Below are 21898 nucleotides of genomic sequence, written 5' to 3'. Positions count from 1 at the left end.
GTTTTCCAATCTCCTCCACGGCCTTCTCACTGACATTGACAGCCTTCTTCACATTTCTACGGGCCAATCTCGCCCTCAGCGCAACTTCGCCATCGACACCTGTCTCCTCCCACGCGCCAACTCCGTACCTCGAGCCTTACTCGCACCACCAATTCCCCATCCCGCCGTCTCCTTCGCCTCTTAGCGCTTCAACTTCCTTCTCAGACCCGCGATCCTCCTCCAACGCCTATGCTTCGACTCCTCTCGACCCCATTGACGATGTTCCGCCTCTATCCTTGGAGCCGTTGCTCACTTACGACGACAAGGTCGCCGGTCTGAATCTCATTGCCGATTCGATAGCGCAGATGAAACAGCGGGCCGCTCACTCCATGGTCTTCCACCCCCTGTGCATCACCCTCCTGTTCCTTACATGGGCGGCCATCTATCGCTGGGCCTACGAGCCAGCGACCGCCGACCCCAGCATGGCCCTCCTGCTCTCCTGCGGTGTAACCATGACGTATCTCACGGCAATACGCTACTTCACAGACGGCTATGTGAGCCTCGCTGAGAATCTGCGATGGTCATGGCTCGAGGGGCCCGGCAGTGTCGAGGGAGACTTCATCATCGGTGCACGATACGGCGGAGCCCTGATTGGTGTCTTGGTGCTCAGGCTGGAGCCTCGATTCTCGTCTCTGTCATCGGGCAGCGGCAGACGCAAGAACAGGAGCAGGAGCATGAGCTTCCGGGGCGGCAAGGGCGTCATCCGGGCGTGGACAACGCGCCTCCGGTACCGTGGTAAAGGCATCGGCCGGGATCTTCTCGACGGCGCCATCCGCATTGTCAAGGACCGCTGCGGCAAGGACGCTGAGGTCGGGTTCGCGCAGGAGCATGCCAACAGCACCATGATACTGCCAGCCATGTTCAACGGGGTATTTCGTCGGGACGAGGTGAGAGCGGCCAAGGTATTGGAGAAGGCACTCGAGGAATGGGAGGCGAGCAAGAGGAAGAAGAGGTAATGGAACATCAGCCAGTTCCCGGAGGAGAATGGAGCTGAAGGTTCAAGGGACTGGATTTAGCATGTTTTTGAATTTTTCTGTTGCTGCGAGATTCCTTCATTTGAGATACCCCTATAGGAACTTGTTTTAGTCTTCCTCGTTGTTATTTCTTTGTTTGTTTACAGATACATCAACGCTTACTACTCCTAGGAGATTTTGTTGATATCGTAACATTGAAAAGGTGAATTCTGGCTTCAATCATGCTGACTCCTTACGTCGTGACGCAAACTTCATGCTATATTCACATCATTCATATCAACTCGAATACAATCAGAATACCCCCGAGCACGCTAAACAACCCTTGGAAGAACCGGGAATCAAGGGGGTGGATAGAGTGATATAGCAGACGAATGATGAAGACAAAAGAAACGCAAAGCGCGAACATAATGAAGCGGAAAGGGGCGTTGGCCATCACCGGATCGGTGAGATCTAGTAGATCCTGTCCGCCCTGAAGGGCCTCTTCCTGCCGTCTTGACGACGCTGAGGTTTTTGCTCTGACCAGGTGTCCTGGTCGAAGCCGTACAGGGTTCTTCCTCTGCGTCGGAGGCTGTGCAAGACCTGCATACAAAGGAGTCAGTGCCAAAAGAGATAAAGACATCGAGGAGGAAGCGATGCAAAAGAAGAATAGGGGGAAACACGTACATCTTCCACTGTGACAGTTTTGGCGTTGCGATACTCAACATACGTACATGCGTCCCGCAGCACCTATGAAGAAGATGAATCTGTCAGGAACAGAAGTGAAAGAGGACTCTTGCAATCCGAGGTGTTCTCACATCTTCCAGGAAAATCTTGAGCACCTTGCGCATCTCATCGTATATGGTGGCTGAGATACGCTTGACACCACCCCGACGTGCCAGGCGACTGGAAACAAATCAAGAGAAGCAACGTTCAGCAGAGCTCTCCTATGAAAATTCATCGTGTTTAGATTTTCTTGAGGGTTTGCAATTCCCCTTTTGGTGTTGTCCCCTCTGTGGGGGAAAGCGAGCATCTGGTCTTGTTCATGCAGGAAGGAGGCCTCGACTCACCGGATCGCCGGTTTCGCTATATTCACACGTTAGCCAGGAATTTCATGCGGAGTCGTTATTGACCAGCATCATTCTCTCGATACGTTCATCAAGAAAAGCTAAGAGAACGAAAGAAGAGTGGGAGATAAGGGAAGGAGAGCACGTACTGATACCCTGAATGGTGTCCCTCAGTATTTTTCTAGATTCAATCAACACCACGCGTCAGCAAGTCAACTTTTCCCGTTCGTTTTCCCCGTCAAGGCACTCAGCCCTTTCCTCCAAATAAGATTGCCGATCGACAGAAAACAAACAGAAAAAAGAAGACAAAAAAGGAACTTAGCTAAGAAAGAACATACCGGTGACGGTTGTGTCGCGCAGTGCTCATAGGAGTCTTGCCGCTAAGGGTCGGCCTTCCTCTCTGGCTTGAGGCCGGACCACCCCGCGTCGTCGTGCTTGGCGGCATCTCGTCGTTCTCACTTTGTTCTCGAACCAATGAAACCAACAAATGGAATGATAGATCAACAAGTCGACGGCCTTCCTAACAATAAAGGCCGACAGTATGAATGTGCGAGCGCTCGTGCTGGGTATATAGACGCAAAGAAGAGATAGAAGAGATAGAAAAGGAAGAAGAGAAGGAGGAGGAGAAAAAACAAAAATCCTTCACGAAAGTTGGTTGTTGGAAGAGGAAAGAAAGAGTTGACAAGAAGCTCGTCCCGCGCGCTTCATGAAACTCTAGATTCGCTTGTTGGTCGCGACTTCCAAAGTCATCAAGGTGAATTGATCCTGGGGAAGGAGGCACGGTACTGCCGCCCAAAATGCTGCGGGGCACGTGACTTGCTGTGTCAATGGCCGTTGAATCACGGGCTCAGTGCTTCGAAGGTTGAGTTTCTCCTCGAGGGTAAAGTAAGGTAGGTAGGTAGTTATTCCTGCAAGTAGAGTACCTACTGTCAAAATAGTGAATCGCGCTCTACAGCTGACACTGGAAGGCCGGTGCATCGTCAGGTTGGGAGCAGCTATCAAGGTGGCGGTACATGTGGCGCATCGCCTTGAGAAACCTCACGATACAGGTACAGCAAAGACGACAAGGCTCGACACAACACGACATAATCGAGACACGGGCTGGCAAAGCATCGCAGCGCAAAATTGGCTCTTACAAGATAGATCATGTATTTGTTGGCATTAAAATAAAAGTCAACTTTTTTTGTTTGTTTTCGACACCAGCCTCGGCCCCCTTTTTTTGTTCTTTTCCAGACGCCGCAAGGCTCCTTGTTTCTCCCTTTCCGTCATTCATAGAAAACCTTCGTACTGCAATCTGCATCGTCGTGCAGCTTCAGAAACCAAACGAGGGTATATCACTATTCACCAACTCTCACACCCGCCTCACCGACCGTGTTCGCCCACTTGAAAACCATTCCGGGTCATCTATTAAAAGTATTGTAGGAAAATTGGGAGTATAGGTCGCACAAGGCGACAACAAAGAAAAGAATACCGTCAAACGCCAAAACTTTTTGCTTTCGTCGTTCCGGCACCGCGAAAGAGTGAGTATATCTGATGCAGCTGGCACCAGATCGAGTTTCGTACAAGGGTATTAAAATGAGCAAGATTCGTCAACATTCAGTGCACATCCATCGTTGCCACGGCCTGGGGCAAAGAGGAGAAAAGAAATGATCGAGTCGGCAAGCATGCGTTAAGAGAAAATCAGAAAGCATTTACGCAACGACTTCGGCGGGAGCCGCAGCACCCTCCAGTTCGGGTGCAGCCTCGTCTGCGTCCGCTGCGGCGGCTTCATGAGCCTCTGGGGCCGATTCAGCCTCTGGTTCGGCAGGGGGCTCAACAGTGGTCTCAGCGGCCACGTCGGTGGGCGCATCTTCAGTCGTCTCCAAGACCTGCTCTGCAGTTGGCTCGACAGCGGACTGGGCTGCCTCTTCCGTCGCGATTTCGGCGGAGGCTTCGAGATGTGCTCCTTCAACTGGTTCCGCAGATGCCTCTACAGCACCATCCATAGATAGGCCAGACGGTGCCTCGATGGGTTCGGCGACGTTTTCTTCGGCAGCCACCTCTGCCATGTGAGCATCCATCATGAGCTCCGGGGCGACGGCAACTGCGACTGCAGCCAAGGCATCAGCCGCTTCTGCCTTGACGGCCTCCTCAGAGTCGATAGTGCGAGGTTTCTTGTAGGGGCGCGAGTCTGCTTCTGTCAGGGCATCCTTAACGGCCCGCAGCTCAAGCTCCAGTTCGTCGAGCCGTCGCTTGAGGTTGTTTTCTCTTCGGTGGCTGTCTTCCAGCTGAGCTCGAAGTTGGTTCTCAACCTCCTTACTTGCGTCCAGCTGAGCTCGCAGCTGGGTGTGCTCAACACCAGCAACTTCCTGGCCCCTGAGCGCCGCAGACGCAGCCGCCTCCTGCTGTTCGAGTTGGCTGAGTCGGCCCCGGAAGAGCTCGTTGATAAACTCAAGTTCTCTAACCCTCGTCTTGAGGCTTGAATTGTTGGCGATGAGCTGCTCCTGCGTCTGGGGAGACTCGAGCCCGCGGTCCCCATTCATGGGTGACCCAGCGCGTCCCTCTCCATTGAAGCCGGCAACGCCTGCCTGGGACGGGTCATCGACCATGAAAGAGGGCATTGAATGATTGTACATGGAGGGAGTCCCAGTCCGCGAAATGGGCGACTCGGGGCCCTCGCCATTCATCTTCTGCGCTCTGCGAACCGCCTGTGCCGCAGTGTTCTCGGCGCTATTGGGGTCTGTCGCGAGGGGGAATCCGTGCTGTTGCTGCTGTGGTAGGCGCTACCGGTCAGGCACAGAAGCTCATGAGCAGGAAATGCGTCAAACGCGTTACTCACCTTTCTCTTGGGAGCAAGATCCGGCCGCATCGTCTTGACGCGGTTTCGGCTCTTGATCACGTCCGTCTTTAGCGAAATCGGTCGTGGTCGTCCATGAAGCTTGAGGAAAAGTCCGCACGCATTGCACAGGACAGATCCGAACTCGTCGCGACGCCATAGCGGCGTTGTCGATGTTCCGCAGTTTTGGCAGACGGGCTGCGCAGAAGCATTAGTTGCCATCATGATGCCGGTGCTAGTACTGGATGATTTGGGGAATGCGATAGGAAATCGATTAGGGAGAATGGCCGATAAATATTATCATGATCGATAAGGATGACGGAACAGAGGAAAAAAAACTTGGCCCCGGTCGACCGATAAGGCCAAGATAGACCTGAGCACCAGCTGGTGGGGCATGCCCGTTTTAGGCTTAGAGGGGAAGATTCTGGCGATAAGGCACGTGATGTGCGATTATGATATGAGATAAGATGTAAAAGTTGGAATATGCCGGCTCTCATTGGCCCGCCGCCGCATCGGCAGTTCTGGTGTTGGAGGCGCAACAAGAGCAGCGACAACTTGGTCGACCGAAAACAGAGGAAGGGGGTGGAACAAAGGACGATAGAAAACCGAACATGGACTCACCATATTGCCGTTTGTGCCGCCACTGGTGGCTGCAGGAGAGACGCCATGATACATTTGCTGTGGCTGAGGCATTGGAGGTGGCCTAGGTAGTGGACGCGAACAGTCAGTCCCAATGTGCTTGTGATCCGGAGCTCGAGATGCCAATCCAGCCACCAACGTGTCACAACAACAGAGGGCATCGTCTGGACGCATGCTCTCAAGATCGGATGCAGGTGCAATACCTTTGCTGTGGAGCTTCAGCCGTCGCGTTGCTTGCTGCAAGGGAGGCAATGCCGGGCAGCTGCTGCACATTGGCAGATGCAGAAGTAGACGTCGAGCTCGGTCGAGAGATGGGCTCGTTCGGTGGTGGCGGCAGCACTTGAGCTTCTTCCATCTTAGCTAGGGATTCGGCAGGGCTTGCGGGAGCGCAGATGAGGGCCAACGAGGCAGTGGGCGAGTTTGAACGGTCGCCAGCGTGAAGAGCGTTGATCGAGGCCGGGATTGAACTTGATCCCTTTGGTTGCCCAAGGGTGGTTGCTGTTTTTTTCAGGAGAGATCGAGCACCAGCCACAAGATCGCGGGATCGCAGATTTCGTCTCGCGCTATGATGATGTAAGGATAAGGCGCTGGGCGTGGCGGAGTTGCGGCAGATTGAGGCTAGACCGCGGCACGGGAAGCGTGGGGGAAATGAGAAGAGGGAAAGGCGAAAAAAGAGGGAAAAGCGAAAAGGGCCTGGAGGCGTATCGCGATGTAATTATTGTTCCCCCTTGGGAAGTGCAAGTGGGAGGTACGGAGTACAGAGTACATACACGCAGCAGGAAGTCCGGATACGACTGGTAAAAATCCTGGGAAGGCACGCGCTCGAGGGAGGGGCTTGGTAGGACCAACTGGAACCCGACTGCCAGAGGGAGCAAGTACTACGCCAGAAGGTACCTTTAACCTCGCCCGATGCGACGAGAGCCGTGCTAGTACCTGTACTTATAGCGCGCGCTGAGCCCGCCAGGCTGAGGCCTCTTTTAGCTGTCAGGCGTGGCGTGTGCGCTGTACAGTGACTGAGCTGTGCTGGCTGGAGCCCGAATTCACGCTGAGGTGATGCCTGGCTGCAGCCGCGGCAGGCGCTGATTGGCCGGGACGGGCATGAAGAACCGCAGACTTAATCTAAGCAAGACTCACCAGCAGCCTTATGAGTCCTCGTCAGCCTGAGGGTTGTATCCCAATCTTGATCTGTGTCCCACAACAAGGTTGACTTGTTGTACTCCGTAGATGACAAGATGACAGCAAGTCCAGGGTGAATGACCACGAGCTCGTCCACGACCCTGACAGCAAGCACGACAACAATGTTGACATGGACCACGGTACTGACAACGAAAGCGGTGTTGACAACGACAACGACAACGGCGACAGCATCGACAGCATCGACAGCATCGACCACGACCGCGTCCATCTGGGATCGTGATTCGGCCGATGCTCTCGCCCTTCTGCCAGATATCTAGCCGTGCCACGATAGAGCACGCACGTCGCAGAGAGGGGAGCCAGGAGAGGGGTCGGCCTGATTGAGAGGCAGACACGGCGCCGGCGAGCCTGTCGCATCGCCAAACTCGATGTAGGTACGTCTGATGAGTGTCGCTGCATGCAGATGACAGTCGTGGATGCATGTCATTGGCACTTGATCAGCTCCATATTTGCCAGTGCCCCTCCAACGGCGGCAAGCGAGAGTGAGGGGTTTGCTGTTGCTCTTTGGTGAAGCTCTCGTCTTGAGGGTCGCGGGGCAGCCGAAGTCTTACGAGGCCCGAGACGGGAAGATTGGCATTTGATGGAGGAGGAGTTTTGTTGTCTAACGAAGCTTCATAATGACATTGATGAGGTGAGCCTGTGCCGGCTAGGCGATAAGAGCTGCGTTTGATAACGCATGTCTGCCCACTGCCAGTACTAGCAGTGATCGTAGCACAACACTGGATCTTGATACTATGGAGATGCTACCTACCTACTTACCTATGGCCTTGGGTTAGTAGACGTGGTTCGTCATTAGCTGGCAGCAATCTAGCCAAGACGGCGTGCATGTTGTTCGCTTGCTGGGCTGCAACTGCCGACGGAATTGGAACCCGATGCAATCACGTCCTTCCATCGCATGTCCTTCCATCGCATATCAACATTTAGAAAATTACAGAATTCATTGTAGCGCTGCCCAGATGCCAGTTGGACGTCTGCGGGTTCATGTGCCAATGACAACGCCCGGCAGCTGCGATTAGGCAGAACTAAGGCTCCGATCTGGCCTTCTCGTGTTCATTGGCTGAAATGAACCAGCGTATCATGTCTCTCTTGTACAGCAACAGGCCTCCTATTCGTCTTTTCATGGCTTCTCTTTCAAAAGTCCAAATTCGAGTCGAAGTGAGGGTGTACGAAGTACTTCCAGTTACCTCACAAGTGGCCATCAAGCCACAACCCCTTTGCCATCGACCCACCCGGTAATTTCTGCTTAGCGCCCAAGCCACAGGCCTTCTTCAGCGTCATTGGTACCTCATCGTCAGTGTGCTCCAGCACTGCTTCCCCTCCAGCTTCAGCGGTGTGCGCCCTGTAAACGCCCAACTGCACCGCACCATCGCAGTGCCGGCCTCTACAGGTACCTAACTAGGTTGGAACCTTGAAGGTTGTGGCCACTTTCAGTTGGGTGACCTGACCTGGAGCTCGAATTTAGCACCTTAGCACGGCATGTACCTCGCAACCGTTCGGCAACGCGGGATCACTTCTTCATCTTCCATCTCAACCTCCAACGTCTCTTCTCTCTCGGCCTTCAACGACGCCGCCCGTTATCTTCCAAATCCGATTGCCGTCTGATACTCGTTTCCGCCAAGATGTTCAACTGGGCAAAGCAGCAGTAAGAACCCAACCATCTCATCCACAACATACAAGCCCCGCCATTCCTCCCCCTTGTCCGCCCCTCCAAGGGTTTGCCCAAAAAATCGAACGACGGCATTGCTAACAGAAAGCCGTGATGCTTTAGGCTGGCCAACGTCGCCGGCACCCAAGAGCCCATCTATGGCCCGACTGCTATCAAGTCTGTGGCCCAAGAGGCCAAGGAGACGGGCACCCCTTACACCGAGCTGACCAGAGCCGACCACAAGTGGCTGGCGATGGACTCGACATGTGTTGAGAACCAGGTTTTTTACTTCTTCGCCGAGGATGGCACCATTGCCTTTTGCCAGGTCATCTATAGCAACGTTGCGTATGTGATCTTCATCTGCAGCACAATTACACGACTTCCGATGCTCGTTCTAGCTGCTGACTCTCTTCTTTGGGTTCCAGCGGCCTCAAGGTAACCTGCCAGTTCAACACCAAGATCTTCTCCCGCGATCCGGCGAAGCCGCACCTGTGGTGCTCGAACCCCCTCAGCAACGTCGCCTTCAGCGAGGACAAGACATCCTTCTACGCCGATGACTGCGCCGTCGAGCTGTCCGAGGACGGCAACTCATACACGATCAAGAGCATGAACGACGAGCGAGCGCTTGTCAACCTCAAGATCACCAAGACGGCGCCCGGCTTCCAGGCCGGCAAGACGGGCACCTCGCTGTATGGCACAGATCTCAAGAACCCTTGGGGCTCGATGCGCCACGCATTCTGGCCCCGCTGTGCGGCTGAGGGCACCATCACCACCAAGGACGGGCCCGTGGACTTCAAGGGCCGGGCCATCTACATCTACGCTCTGCAGGGCATGAAGCCGCACCACGCTGCCGCGCGGTGGAACTTTGCCAACTTCCAGGGCCCCAACCACACCGCCATCATGATGGAGTTTACCACTCCTCCTTCCTACGGCAACACCACGGTCAACGTCGGCGCCCTCGTCAAGGACGGAGAGCTTATTGGCGTCAGCACCGAGGGCAACAAGGTCACGCACAAGGCCACCAAGAAGGACACCACCAGCGACTGGCCCGAGCCCACCCAGGTGCAGTTCGACTGGTCTGCTACCAGCAAGGACGGCAAGCCTGTGACGGCCGTCATCGACGTCGCCCTGGGCGAGCGTGTCGACCGGGTTGACGTCATGGCCGAGGTGCCCGGATTCGTCAAGACGATTGTGGCAGCGGCCGCCGGAACCAAGCCGTACATTTACCAGGTGTGTATTCCTTATCAATCTAGCTAGCTATTGGCAAAGCTAATTCTCTTCCGCAGTACGCCCCCAAGGCTACCTTGAAGCTCAAGGTCGGCGACGAGGAGATCACCGAGGACGGCCCGCTCTTCACAGAGGCCACTTTCATCTCTGACCTCGCTGCTTCTGGCTAAGCATGATGCATTGTTATTGATTTGGAAAGATTATGGGTATTTTGCAAAGAACAAGAGTGTGGATTATTGAGACACGTTTGGCTACAACCTAATCTAAACAGGCGTTGGAGAGGGCTTCAATACAACTAGTACTAATCGCTCGCTTTTCTTCTTCTTACTTTGTAGTGCGCTTATCACTTTATGATGCGTAAATGACTGGAGTACAGTTTGACTTGTCGGCGGAGAAGGGCATATTTGTTGGTAATCCAGTCGACAAGTCCAGGTTGGTCAATCCATTGGCAGACTTCCAAGGTTGCCTTGGGACAGGCAACGCGACCGCAACTCTCCAGTACGATATAAGTAAGTTGCAGAGATGTAAAGTAGGGTGTATAATTTGATGGCGTATCTCGCTCGCGCGTATATGTGCCCCAGTATGTAAGACTCGAGACGAGAACATGTCGTTACGCGGTTTTGTATAGCCAACCTCTCCCGCTGCCTGTCTATTCCGAACCCGTGTATATGCGCAGCCTCCTCTGCTCCTTTCGGTATGTAGACGTGAAACCAATCCATTTCATCATAAAAGCCCGCCCATTTTTGTGTTGATATCATTGACTCATCAGCATTATAATGTTTTTTTTTTCCTTCTCCGTCAAACTCCCCCTCTTCTTCAGTTTATGACTGCTTATCCTTGTCCTTCTTCTCCTGCTCCTCCTCTACAGCCGTCGTCTTGTCGGCCTGTTGCGCCTGTTGCTCCTCGTCCTTCCCCAACGCCCTCTCAACCTGCCATATCGCCCTCTCGAGCTCAATTTCTACGGCGGGCAGGTCGAGTGTCGCGGAGAAATCGCGGATCTGCTTCTGGGTAATGAGCATCTGCTCCTTGCCCGAGGGCTCAAAGTCCGGGTCTTGGCCGTCGCGGGTGTAGAGCTGGTCGAGCTCCTTGGAGGGGGCGAGCTGGAGGAGCTTGTTCTGGAGGAGCCACTGGATGTGTTTGCCGCCGTTGATGGCGCGCCAGTGGGACCAGGCGCGGTAGACGAGATAGAAGAAGGGTATGTTTGGGACTCTATGTTTTTTTTTTTTTGCGCGCTCTTTGTTAGCTCTTGGTCTCTCGTCTCTCTCTCTTTCTCTCTCATATTCTTCTAGCTGCTCTCGCTCTCATGGTGTTCATGACTTACAGAGGAACCAGCCCCAGCGGCGCCGTGATGGGCATCCCCACGAAGCACCACAGCAGCCTCTGCCGATGCAGCGCCTGCCTCTCCGTCGCCAGCCGCCTGACCACGCCCTCGGCCTTGTGCTCGGGGATGGCGGCGGGCGGGAAGACGAGCTGGACGGGGTCGCGGCCGCGCAGCTCGTCCTCGCGGCGGCGGGCCGACAGCGGCGGGACGGACTTGAGCCCCCATTCCTCAAAGGGGATGCGCCGGAAGGCCTGGTTGCCGTAGTCGACGACCTTGCGCTGCCAGCCGCGCTCCATCTTCTCCCATTGCGCCCACTTGCGCGCGGCGAAGGCGGCGCCGCGGTCGATGAGGGAGCCGTCGTGGGCGGTGCCGCCGGTGTTGACGCGGTGGGCGTAGAGGAGGGTGCGCCGCGTGGAGACGGGGAGGAGGTAGAGCCTCATTGTTTGGTTCGGAAGGGAAGTGGGATTCTTGGGTGAGAGAGGGCTGTAGTATAGTGGAGGATGGTGGTCGAGGAGGAGGAGGAAGAAGAAGAAGAAGTGGTATCAAAGAGTCGCCTCTGAAGATTGGGAGGCAGCTGGAACTTGGATCTTGCTGCTAGTAGGTAGGTAGCTGAAGACGTCACAAGCGGGTCAAATCACTGCGCCGCAAGGGACCATCAAGCCCATTGACTCGTTCAAGAGGATGGGGGAAATGATTGCACAAGATACAAAGACAGGGAATCAGCCTAGAGACGAGATTATTGAAGGGACTGGATAAAGGCGAAGCAACTGGACAAGAACAGAAGAGCAGAAATGTTGAGATGGTCTTCTGTAAGTCGCTATGATGAGAGAATCTGGTACAGGGAAAAAAACTAGGTACAAGAAGCTAGGCTCGATTCGGGGAGCTTAAAGTCCCGGGAGGGAAACAGACAGCAGAGGCCAAACAGTGACGCACATGGGCTATCATGGGATAAGTTAGAAAGAATGCATTGGCTGGTTGGAGGGTAGAATTTCTGGTCAAGGTTGATTGATTCTGTCATCGATAAGGAAGGTCGCTCTGGGGGTCGTGGAAGCTGATGGGGCTCAATGGCAGACGGAATCTGCTGGCATCTTGTCATGTATGTTCCTGAGACTGCCACCAGCCAAGGTAAACTCGACAAGTTCAAGGACAAGAGAGAAGTAACTCACCACAACACAATATGAACCTGCCGATCCCTTCTTCTTCTCACAATGACTTCAAAACAGGATTTCAGATTGGATACATTAGCGCCTACACACATACGCCCCTTACTGTTCGTCCACTTCTTCCACCCTTCAACGCAATCCTCCAGAACCGCCTACCCTATCTCAACTCGCAATCATGCCTCGCCCGTTCCACCTGCCAGAATCTTCATGTATCCAGCTTGCGCAATTTCCTGCATCAGTAAATGGGCGGATGGTTTAGTGGTATAATTTTCCCTTAGCATAGTGCAACCAATCAGTTGCCACTACTCGCATGGGAAAGGTCCGGGGTTCGATTCCCCGTTCGTCCATACTGTTCTTTTTTTGTCCATCGTGTCACCATGTTGACCCTAACATTTACCACACGACAAGACTTCAGAAGACACTGAACGATAGACTGACTCTCTTTTTGTTCACTCCTCATAACCACTGTAGTGGAATAGATGTTCAGGGGCATCTCTTCTTTTAGTGCTGCCTACCTATGGAATCTCTACCGTCTACTATACCCGCACAACCCATAGTATACTCCAGATGTATGCCATGTGTATCAAATCTCAGAGGAAGGTAACATTTCGCTTGTAACCCGCAACGCTCACACACTCGTACGATGAAACTCCTTGAAAGCAAACAGACCCGTCACCCACATTCAAGCAGTCCCTCCTGGTCCCATTGCTGTCGGCGTCGTAGGCGTCGTCGGTGTCGTCGGACTCTTGCTTCTCGACTTCATGGCTCCCTTGCCCACAATCTTCTCCGTCCAGTTCCACGACGAAGGACTCAATCTCCCCCCACTCTCCTTTGCCTTCTCGAGCTTCTTGTCGCCAGCTACATCGTTGACATAATCAAGGTCATCCTCGTTCTCACTGCTCGCCCAGTCGCGTTCGCTCCACGACATCGAATCGCCCCTATCTCCCTGATGGCTATGAGTATGTGTCGAAGACCGATCGGTCTCTTGCGCCTTTGGCAAATCAGGCACCTCGTCGAGTGCCTCCCGCGCCTCACTCGCATTCGTCGGCTCCGGCATAAGACCGCGGGCTTGCTGCGTGGACACAGACTTGGTCTCTCGGCCATCTGCCCCGGGTGGTTGGTTCATGTCCAAAGCCCGCTCGCCCATGTGCTCGTCCTCGGTGCGCAGCCGGGAAACAGCCGAGTCACTGAAGTGAGCATCAACCAAGTGCTTGATGACTGGCCAGCCGTAAGCGTTGGGGAACATGCGCCGGACGAAGATGTTGTTGTGGGCATCCGGCTCCAGCTTGACAAGCACCTTTCGCCACGATAAATCCTTGTGGTATCCGCGCGAAATCTTCTCCTCGACACGCATGGCCGAGCCGTCAACAATCTCATTGGGCTGCTTCTCAGGGCCCGTGTTGGCAGTGTCGTCGTAATCCTTCACCGAGGCGGCCATCGAATCCTCATGGTTGATTTCTGCATGCGGCGTCGAAACAGTGCTACCGTTTGGCGAAGGTAATGACGAGGATGAAGACTTGATTCTCATCTTACTCAGTGTGGAGGTCCGCTTCTTCAGGGGTGGTGGGGGGATGTCTGATGGATGATACACTCGATCATGAAAAATTGTTCGTGCCCGCTTCGACGGGTCAATTAGCCACTCGACATCCGGAATCTTGGGATTCAGAAGGTCACCCGCAGACTCGAAGAATGTCGTCTTGGGTGGTGCCCTCAGACCGTCCGGATCGTTCTCGAGCTCAAGTCCCGCCGTAGCCTTGCCCGAGCGCGTGCCCGTATCCGACGAGTTGGAGCTACCAGGCGTGCTGGAGGCGTCCCCGCTGTTTTTGAGGGTCTGACTCCTACGCAGTATTCGCTTCTGCTTTTCTGTCACGGCATGCTCTTTCGGGGGATCGTTGCTCCTAAAGAGGTTAAAGAATCCGGTGAGGGGAGTGTGAAGCAGATTGTTCTCGCCCGGGCTTTCCAGTGGCGGCTCTTCCGTGTATACCGCTGAGGCTGAGCGGAGACTAGCACGGTCATCTTCAGCGATGGCATCATTGGAAGGCTGTGGTACTTGGTGGCTGTTGCTGTTGCTGCCCTCGCCATTAGGAGTGGTCGTTCCCGAGTCTGTCTCGAGGTCGTCCGGGGGAATCTGCAGTTTTGACCGAGACGATACCATGTTGGCCCCCGTGAGCTCCGCCCATCCAAAGCCCACCACTGTCTCAACCAGACCAGCATCTCTCCTCGCCTTGTTGACACGTCCCAGTCCTTGCCAGTCCAGGAATAGCAAGCAGCTCGTGCGGAGCGGAACGATGCCATCATTGACCACGTTGGAGTAGACCGTTCGGTTCCGGAACTTTTTGAGTGCAATGTGCGCCGGCCCCGTAGGCAAGATGCGCAACAGGGGCTTGGACTCGGGCTGCGATTCTCCATAGACTTTCTTGTGAGCAGACTCGCCAAGATTGCTTACAATGGCACCCCAGCCACTGCGTGCAAGCGTCGGAGCTCTCCATGTGAGACCCAGATCCTGCCCGGTCCTTCCAACGAGGCCAAAATCGAGCGCAAACTTGACGTAGAGCGGGTTCTCGTTGCTCAGGCCTAGAAAGGGCGTGGCCAGAGCGATGAAGTTGATGGGCCGTATGAGATCAAAGAATTTGGGCGAGTGTTTTTGTATGTAGGCAATGGCGTAGGTCTGGACCAGTCCGCCCAACGAATGTGCGACGAAGCTGATGCTCGTGACCTTGTAAGGCCTCCGGATCTTGGGGTGGTCGTGGGCCGCCCCCGAGTCGGCCGCCTTCATGATGGTGCTATTCTTATGGGCCTGCACCAGCTCGTGCGCGCCCTGATCGCCGAGCCCGTGAGTAAACCCTTCAAACGCGCCTTTTCCTCCTATCGGCAGAAAGGGCTGATCCGGATATGTCATGGAGAGCACGTATCTCGCCAGCCTCTTGCCCAGATACTTGATCCCCTTTTCCGTTTTGGTGGCGTTCCCGGAGTATCCTCGCACAATAACCTCCTCATCGTCCTCTTCGTCATCATCTTCGCTCCTGGCTGATGAAGACGAGCCGTCTCCCGTCTTGCTGCCATCTTCATTGTTGGCTTCGGCTTCTGCACGCTGTTTTGCCCGTCTTGCCTTTGCATCAATCTTTGCCTGCTTCGCAGCGGCATCGATGCTCTCTTTCATGAATAACATGTCGGCGCCCAAATTACTATGCAGGCCATGTGTTAGGATGACGAGGTGGATCTTCTTCTGCTTCCGTAGGTTAGCTGGCCTCTCCTCGCTCTCGGGCTCGCCCGTCTTGACCATGCTCTCGACGGGCTTGTCGGCGCCGGAGGCCTCGTCAACTCTTTTGTCGCCAGCATCGTCCCATGCTGGCAGCCGGGGCGTGTTCCACAGCGTCCCCGTGTCCTCCACTTTGACGTGCATCGCCCGCGAAAAGACCCCGCGAGGCTGGCCCGGATGGTGCCCGTCTTTGGACCCGATGCTCTGCTGATGGTCGACCAGCTTCCCCGGCTGCGGCACCTGGGCCTGGCCACCAACAACGGGCAACGATGAGCCCAGGCTCAGCGACTTCTGATCTCTCGCCACCAGGAGCTCGTACCCCACGGCCGCGGATGTCGAGAAGATGACCTGCGACGAGATCTCGATGATCCAGCTGACGTTTTCAGAATCGTGCTCCGGCCCCTTGCCAAAGGTCCCTTGGCTGCTCGTGCCCGCAGACTGCCGAATGTCGTCGGGCACAATCAGCTCGCACTCCCACGTCCCGCCGGCCTTGAGCATGGGCTCGAACTCGGGCACGCCATAGCGGCGCGGGCTGGGGAACTTCTCGTTGGGATTGAACTTTGCGGGATACGCCGCCACGCTCAGCGTATAGGGCCCGTGGACAAACGCCGCTCGCAGGGCAATGTTGGACGTGTTGCGGATGCGCACAAACAGCTGCTCCGGCGACGGCAGGATGCGGTCCTGCGAGGGCGTGTACGTCACTGTGTAGCGCACAACCTCGCCAATCTTGACGCTGCCCGTCTGGTGGAGGAGGAGCATCTTGTCGTTTGCTCTGCCGTTCCTTCGCTATGCCGCCGCCTCTGTAGCCCCGCCGAATCTGTTGCGGGTGCTCTCGGTCAGCACCTTAAGGTGTGTTGCGTTCGTTCGGCTCGATTCGTCCGTTCGTTCGTGGGGTCTCGATTGTCAGTGCAGCGATGATAGATTTGAGGATAGGAGACGTTTTCGAATGACCACCCAAATGTCCAGCGAAAGGGTTGGAGAAGATATGGATGTGAAGAAAAGGAGAGGGCAGGCTCTAGTAGCAGCCCCAACGACAGGGACCGGAGAACTGTAGGTAGGTAGATCTTCGAATCAAGGACGCATTCGACGTCTGCGTTATCCTCTAGCCCGACACCCGATGCGAACCGATATGTTCATGCACAGGCATAGGCAGGCAGAGACGGGCCGCACGCTCATTTCAAGGTTAATTTTAAAAAGACGAGCATGGGGTCGAGAGGGTTGAAGAAGGGGGTTTCTAGGAAGAAAGGAAGAAGAGAAATGGGAATTGGTTTGTAGGACGGTGGTGGGTTTGGTTTGGTTTAGTTTCCAAGGTTGTAGCAGCAAGACTGGACTTGGACTGGTGGCGTAACTCGAGTCGGTACTTTGCATTGAAGGTTTGCTGAAGAGAAATTGGCCTGTTGCGGCAGGGGACCACATGTACTTCCGGGGGGGTTAAACAAGGTGCGCAATACCTAAACCCGCCACTCCCTGAATAAACTTAGGTATTCTAGAGCCAACAAATCCGCTGCTGTTCGCAATGCGAACTTCAGAGGCCACGCAAATTCATCTAGTCCCGTTCTTTTTCCTTGTATGTACCAGACGCTGATCAACATCGAATCCATCCCCACGGATCTGTCGGGAAGCCCCCATTCTGTCATCTTGCAAGGCTCCGAATCATGACGCTACGTTTCCTGTAAGACGGCGCCGTGGAGCTCTCTACCTATGACAAGGCATCTGCAATACGCTTCTGCCGTCATCGTAATACACAGTCTGACATCCATTCAACATTTCATGTAGTACGCATACGCAACAATACCTACCTAATCGTATCGAATCTCTCTGTATCTAAGGGTTGCTAGAAAACGCCTCTCCTCCTTTGTTTCCTTCTAGCCACTCACGCCCTAGAGGCAACCGGAGCAAGCCATGCACTGGCACCGTCTCTCGCTTGGTTCTCCAACTGTTGAGTCCCCTTTTGGGCGGTGTGTGGCGTCACGCGACCTGACCTTTCTGGGTTCAATTTTGACATGTGAAATGGGCAAGATACCTACCTACTAACCTAACATAAGGCAGGTAGCTTAAGTAAGTAGGTAGGAACGCGACTGAAGGCGCGGTTTTCTGTAGTGACTTCCACCTCATGCGGTTTCGTATATCAAACCAAAGCTTTCCAACAAGGTCACTGGATGAGCGCTGTTGCTTCTAATCCAGATCTACCTTGATTCCAGGACAGGTACATACCTACCTAGTTGAAGGTCTCCGCTGTGCTCTTCCATTTCCCCACATTGCCTTGGTGTGTGTCCCACCCCTTCGTCATCGTCAGTAAAAAGCATGAGGCGGATCGCCTGAAACATTTACACGAGGAGGCAAACGGAAAGGTACTGACTCTACCTTACAGTTCTTGTCTCTGACAGGCCATCGGCAAGAAGTAGTGGTGGGGAGACAAGCATTGGATCAATAATGACAGCCTGTACACTCTTCATTGTTCACGGGCAATGGCCCAGCGATTTAGCAACTAAATTGTCATTCATACATTCTTGGAACATTGGCAAACGCCATACCTAGTACCTAACCAGACACACGCACTCCACTCACTCGTCAGGGACTCCTGGTTCAACAAAGTTCCTCCATTCGGATACACGGTGCGCCCCTCGCCCATATCCAGTCAATCCCGCCAAGGTCGACGACTTGGGCCTCTCGCGCTCTTCACCACTGCGTCGCGATCTGCGCCGGGGAGATGGACGTTCAGTCTCGGCAGGTTCCATGCCTCCGTAGTAATACGGCTCATGGACCGACCTTGGCGCTGTCGTGTACGCATTTTCGTAGTACGCATCTCCTCCGAAAGGATTGGGTCTCATCAATCCGGGTGAGGGCATCGGCGGCCCGGGACCATAGACTGGCGGTGGCGGCATCGAGCCCCTGCCCATGGCGCCCAATGCCATCCCGATTCCCATGTCTGTGGTGTGCCCAAGAGTGGCGTCTCTCGTATGCAGCACATGGGGCCGCATGGCCGGCGCGGGGGGAGGAGAAGGGCCTCTCGACCGGCGGCCTGAGCGGTTCTCTGATAGCCTATCGGCCAGACGTTGCTCCATTGATCCGCTACGCTGCGGTCCCCTGGCACGACTGACTTCGGAAACGTAGCTACTGTAAGGCTGCTGCTGTGCGGCGAGGCCTGCAGTAGGTAGAGTTGGCATACTTGTCCGTCTATAGTCGTCCATCGGGTGATGTTTGCCGCCGGCAAGGCCGTAGTCCATTTCGTCTTCTTCAATGTCTGGTGAGATTGGCGCAAAGGGGTTTTCTCGTTCACGCTCGCGTTCACGATCTCGCTCCCGCTTTCGGTTTCGGTCACGGTCACGGTCTCGGTCACGGTCACGGTCACGGTCTCGGTCTTGTTTACGATCACGATCACGGTCGCGGTCGCGGTCACGTTCGTGGTGGTCGTGATCGTCATCATGGTCGTGGTCGTGGTCTGGATCGGATGCATCTTCGTGATCATGATCGTAATCATCAGAGACTTGTAGTCTTCTTGAGAAAGCCGCATCCCTCTTTTCTTGAAGCTGGCGAAGGATCGTTTCCTCGTCATACTCCTGGGCCCTTGGCCGTGCTGCTGCGGGCATCGAGGAAGTCGGCCTTGCGTAGGATCGCAGCTCCTCCATTGAGTTCGGCCTGCTTTTGCGAAGAATGTTCCTCAGGTCTTCCGTGGGGATATTCAGGTCCCGTATTGGGTTATTCTCCCACGGATTGTTTCCATTCTCATAGTTGAACCATGGGCAGCTACATCCCTTCCACTTGGTACCGCAAATCATACAGAATTCGGCCCCGCATCGGCTGGAAAGCGCAGTGTTAGTAGGAAGGGGGAGTGTATGTGGTGATCAGTGAGGAGACAGGCCAACTTACCAGGTCATATGATTGCATCCTTCCTTGAGCTCCACCATAGACTTGCACTTATAACATCTCTTCCAGCCCTCTTCCTTTGCTTGATCGAGGAACTTGTTCGTCCCTTCGTCACGAGGACACTCGGTGGAGCTGTGCCATTTTGAACTGCATCTTGGGCAGACCTTAGTCTTGCAGCGACTGCAGCGGGCGATTCTCCTACCATCTTCACCTCGATAGAAGCTTGTGGGTTTGATCCATTCACCGCACCGCTTTGATGGGCAGTACACTCGGTTGCTAGTCGAGTATTCGGCAAACTTGCGGTTCCACGTCATCTTGAAAGCATTGTCAAACAGCTTATCAACATGCTTGAGCGGGATGTGAGTGTTTGTGCAGCAGCGCGGGGGCATGTGCTGCGGGTCATGGATAGACATTTCAAAACTGCGCTTCATGCAAGCATTGCACATTCGATGGCCGCACTTCAGGTCCGCTCCCTGTGAAGACGGAGTATCCTCCCGACACATGACGCATTCGATCCTGTTCGTAGTTAGTCTTCAATAAGTCGTCTGCATTTTGATGATTGTCTGGCAAGATCTTACCCCTTTTTCTTTTCCCTCTTGACCTCTTTCTCAACCTTGAAGAACTTGTCTGGGGATGAAGGCCTGGAAGCGGCATTGCCAAAAATATTGCCCAAGATACGGGCAGGCCCAGAAGTCGAGCCATTGAGGCTGCGAGCTGATCGCATGGTAAACGACCTTCGAGGGTCTCGGTCCTCATAGGCCGATTCTGCAGACCTATAGCCACCTCCGTCTCGTCCCTTTGATGTTGCTCGCCCTGCCGATGTTGCCCGCCTAGTCAATTTGTTATTGGAGCTACGATTGTCAGTCCAAGCTCCAAGAATGCTGGGCGTGGGGATAGGACCGACCTTTTTCTGGACGCCACAGGTGGCCGCGAGCCCTCAATAACGTGCGTCAACTGATAACGTTGAGCCTTGTGGCGCGACTCGCTCCTCGAGCGGACCCTGGAAGACTCTCGCGTATGTGAAGTAGACGGCGCTTCGCTCCCTGAAAGCGGACCATCAGAGTCATTGTCGTTGTCTGAATAATACCGTCGCGTGAATCGCTTTCGATAGCGGCGGTTTCTATCGCTCGATGAATCGAAGTACTCGTCCTGGCTAGAAAGCCGCTGTCTACTATGACGGGACGAGCCGACCTCCTCGACTTCGAAACCGTGGTCATCTTCCTCTTCGTCACCGCCATACGACGAAACGCTTGCTGATCTGTGTGTCGAGGGTTCCGAATACGCCCCCGGCATGAGTCTGCGACGAGGGTAATTTGGAGGCGAAGAGTTCCTCCTCATACGGCGCGGATCCTGTTGCTCGTTGGCGGACTCATCCTCTCCGTCGTACGAGTCCATCAACGTGCCGCTCGGGCGGCGGTAGGCATCCGAGGCCGCCCTGGTCAGCCCTGGTTGCCACGGTGGACGCTTAGAGCGGCCACCGCTTGCAACAGCGGCGGCCACCGCAGCGGCAGACGTCGCAGGCACGGGAGCGGATGCAGTGGTATCCATAGCCTTGTGGTTGTTGTGCTCCCGTCTGCGCATCGTCAGCTGCGGAGGAGCAGGTGCTGTCGCCGCGTCTATTCGCCGCTGTATCTGGACTGTACCACGAGGATGAGGCTGCGGAGCTGCATCATCGGCTCTCTGGTTCCAGTCGGTCGGTTCTCCCGGTCTAAGCTTTCGTCGTCCAGATCGGACAGTGGCAGCACCGGGATCTCGACTTGAATCCAGCCTCATGTCGTCTTCTTGGGTACAAGTTGACAATCAGTCACGATAAGGTAGCTTGGCTGCCGTGATGTTTGGCATGCAAATAAGACCTGGGTGTCGCTTCAGTGTCTTCAGCCAGGAACTTGTATCTTCTCTGCTTATCGCAGCGACCAGGAGCGTTGATGGTTGTTTCGGTTACCGTGCGCACAGAATGGCGGAGAGAATCGGGCGTAAGCCCAGGCACGCAAGTACACGTTCGTGAAGAGCACGAAGAAAGGGTGCCCAATCCGTACGGGATCAGTCCTTTTCGCCTTTCGAGTCTCGTTTCGAGAAACGGAATACGAGAGGGGGTAGAAGAAGGAGAGAGAAGACAGATGGTGCAGCTGAGTTATGCAGGAGCAATCGCAACCTCGTGGGCCAGTCAGGAACGTCCACGCTGCAGCAACTATTGCATCCCACAATACTCTATTTGGCGTTGAGGGGTCGCAACGTGCATGCCCACTTATGCGTTGACGCTGTCGACAAGACGCCAAAGAGGCACAAGAGAGGGGAAGAGAGAGAGTGAAGAGAGAGACGGATGGGGTAATGGAGATGCCAGTCCTAGAGAGGTCGGACACCAAGCAAACAAGAATGTTTGAATGGAAGAGGGGGTGTAGAAGGGAAGGCAGAAGGAAGAAAAAGCCGCGGCAAGGGGAATGCTGCCTTGCGTCGTAGTAGGAGCCGCAGGTTGGGCTGCTACGAGTTTGGGTGTGCGTTTCACCGGCCTTTTGTCGCCCTCACAGCTGCTGCAGGGCGAGGGACGCTTGTTGGGAGGATTCGCCTTAGCAAGAGGAGTCGATAAGCCGGCGCTGAAGCTTGAGATCAATCAAGGGGTTGAGGCGCAAATCTCTGTCTGGCTACAAACAGAGACACGAAATCTGCGTTTGCGGAACACAAGCCAAAGCAGAGGTGCAGCAGAGCTAAAGCCAG

At 54.7% G+C, this 21898-nt stretch overlaps 7 protein-coding genes across 7 annotated transcripts; 2 read left to right on the top strand and 5 right to left on the bottom strand.

Annotated features, from left to right (window-relative positions):
- Window positions 1-263: 263 nt before the first annotated feature.
- TRIREDRAFT_56026 (uncharacterized protein) lies at window positions 264-995 on the top strand (the record flags this gene model as incomplete). The annotated part of the gene is made up of 2 exons (XM_006962281.1): window positions 264-667; window positions 719-995. Coding segments are annotated over 2 exons (681 nt in total), but the record flags the coding sequence as incomplete, so codon positions are not given.
- A 468-nt stretch (window positions 996-1463) lies between these two features.
- On the bottom strand, window positions 1464-2239 carry TRIREDRAFT_55201 (uncharacterized protein; the record flags this gene model as incomplete). Its single annotated transcript, XM_006962075.1, has 5 exons — window positions 1464-1592; window positions 1677-1739; window positions 1808-1895; window positions 2060-2075; window positions 2206-2239. Coding segments are annotated over 5 exons (330 nt in total), but the record flags the coding sequence as incomplete, so codon positions are not given.
- Window positions 2240-3495: 1256 nt separating this feature from the next.
- TRIREDRAFT_120127 (zinc finger protein) lies at window positions 3496-5093 on the bottom strand (the record flags this gene model as incomplete). The annotated part of the gene is made up of 2 exons (XM_006962074.1): window positions 3496-4818; window positions 4875-5093. The coding sequence occupies 2 exons, from the start codon at window positions 5091-5093 to the stop codon at window positions 3748-3750; spliced, it is 1290 nt and encodes a 429-aa protein (XP_006962136.1). The 3' UTR covers window positions 3496-3747.
- A 3230-nt stretch (window positions 5094-8323) lies between these two features.
- On the top strand, window positions 8324-9866 carry TRIREDRAFT_74782 (uncharacterized protein; the record flags this gene model as incomplete). The annotated part of the gene is made up of 4 exons (XM_006962280.1): window positions 8324-8346; window positions 8473-8694; window positions 8775-9579; window positions 9636-9866. 4 exons carry the CDS (start codon window positions 8324-8326, stop codon window positions 9744-9746), a joined length of 1161 nt encoding a protein of 386 aa, XP_006962342.1. The 3' UTR covers window positions 9747-9866.
- A 531-nt stretch (window positions 9867-10397) lies between these two features.
- On the bottom strand, window positions 10398-11337 carry TRIREDRAFT_2319 (uncharacterized protein; the record flags this gene model as incomplete). Its single annotated transcript, XM_006961883.1, has 2 exons — window positions 10398-10785; window positions 10898-11337. 2 exons carry the CDS (start codon window positions 11335-11337, stop codon window positions 10398-10400), a joined length of 828 nt encoding a protein of 275 aa, XP_006961945.1.
- Window positions 11338-12742: 1405 nt separating this feature from the next.
- On the bottom strand, window positions 12743-16078 carry TRIREDRAFT_120125 (uncharacterized protein; the record flags this gene model as incomplete). Its single annotated transcript, XM_006962073.1, has 1 exon — window positions 12743-16078. One exon carries the CDS (start codon window positions 16076-16078, stop codon window positions 12743-12745), a length of 3336 nt encoding a protein of 1111 aa, XP_006962135.1.
- A 1724-nt stretch (window positions 16079-17802) lies between these two features.
- On the bottom strand, window positions 17803-21015 carry TRIREDRAFT_120124 (uncharacterized protein). The gene is made up of 4 exons (XM_006962072.1): window positions 20091-21015; window positions 19765-19827; window positions 19190-19702; window positions 17803-19120 (listed from the first exon to the last, which is right to left on the bottom strand). The coding sequence occupies exons 1-4, from the start codon at window positions 20957-20959 to the stop codon at window positions 17884-17886; spliced, it is 2682 nt and encodes an 893-aa protein (XP_006962134.1). The 5' UTR covers window positions 20960-21015; the 3' UTR covers window positions 17803-17883.
- Between the last annotated feature and the right edge of the window lie 883 nt (window positions 21016-21898).

The sequence above is a fragment of the Trichoderma reesei genome (assembly GCF_000167675.1).
Source record: "Trichoderma reesei QM6a unplaced genomic scaffold TRIREscaffold_2, whole genome shotgun sequence".
NCBI classification, from domain to species: domain Eukaryota; kingdom Fungi; phylum Ascomycota; class Sordariomycetes; order Hypocreales; family Hypocreaceae; genus Trichoderma; species Trichoderma reesei.
The sequence above is the reverse complement of the archived record's forward strand: the minus strand, read 5'-3'. Positions and strand labels throughout refer to the sequence as shown.

Bases quoted from the DNA above. Each gene is read 5' to 3' on its own strand.
- TRIREDRAFT_120124 (XM_006962072.1), bottom strand. From the start codon at position 20,959: ATGAGGCTGGATTCAAGTCGAGATCCCGGTGCTGCCACTGTCCGATCT. The intron at 19,828-20,090 runs GTCGGTCCTATC...TGCCGCTTCCAG, and splicing joins CCTGTGGCGTCCAGAAAAAG to GCCTTCATCCCCAGACAAGT. The intron at 19,121-19,189 runs GTAAGTTGGCCT...TGCGCTTTCCAG, and splicing joins GGATGCAATCATATGACCTG to CCGATGCGGGGCCGAATTCT.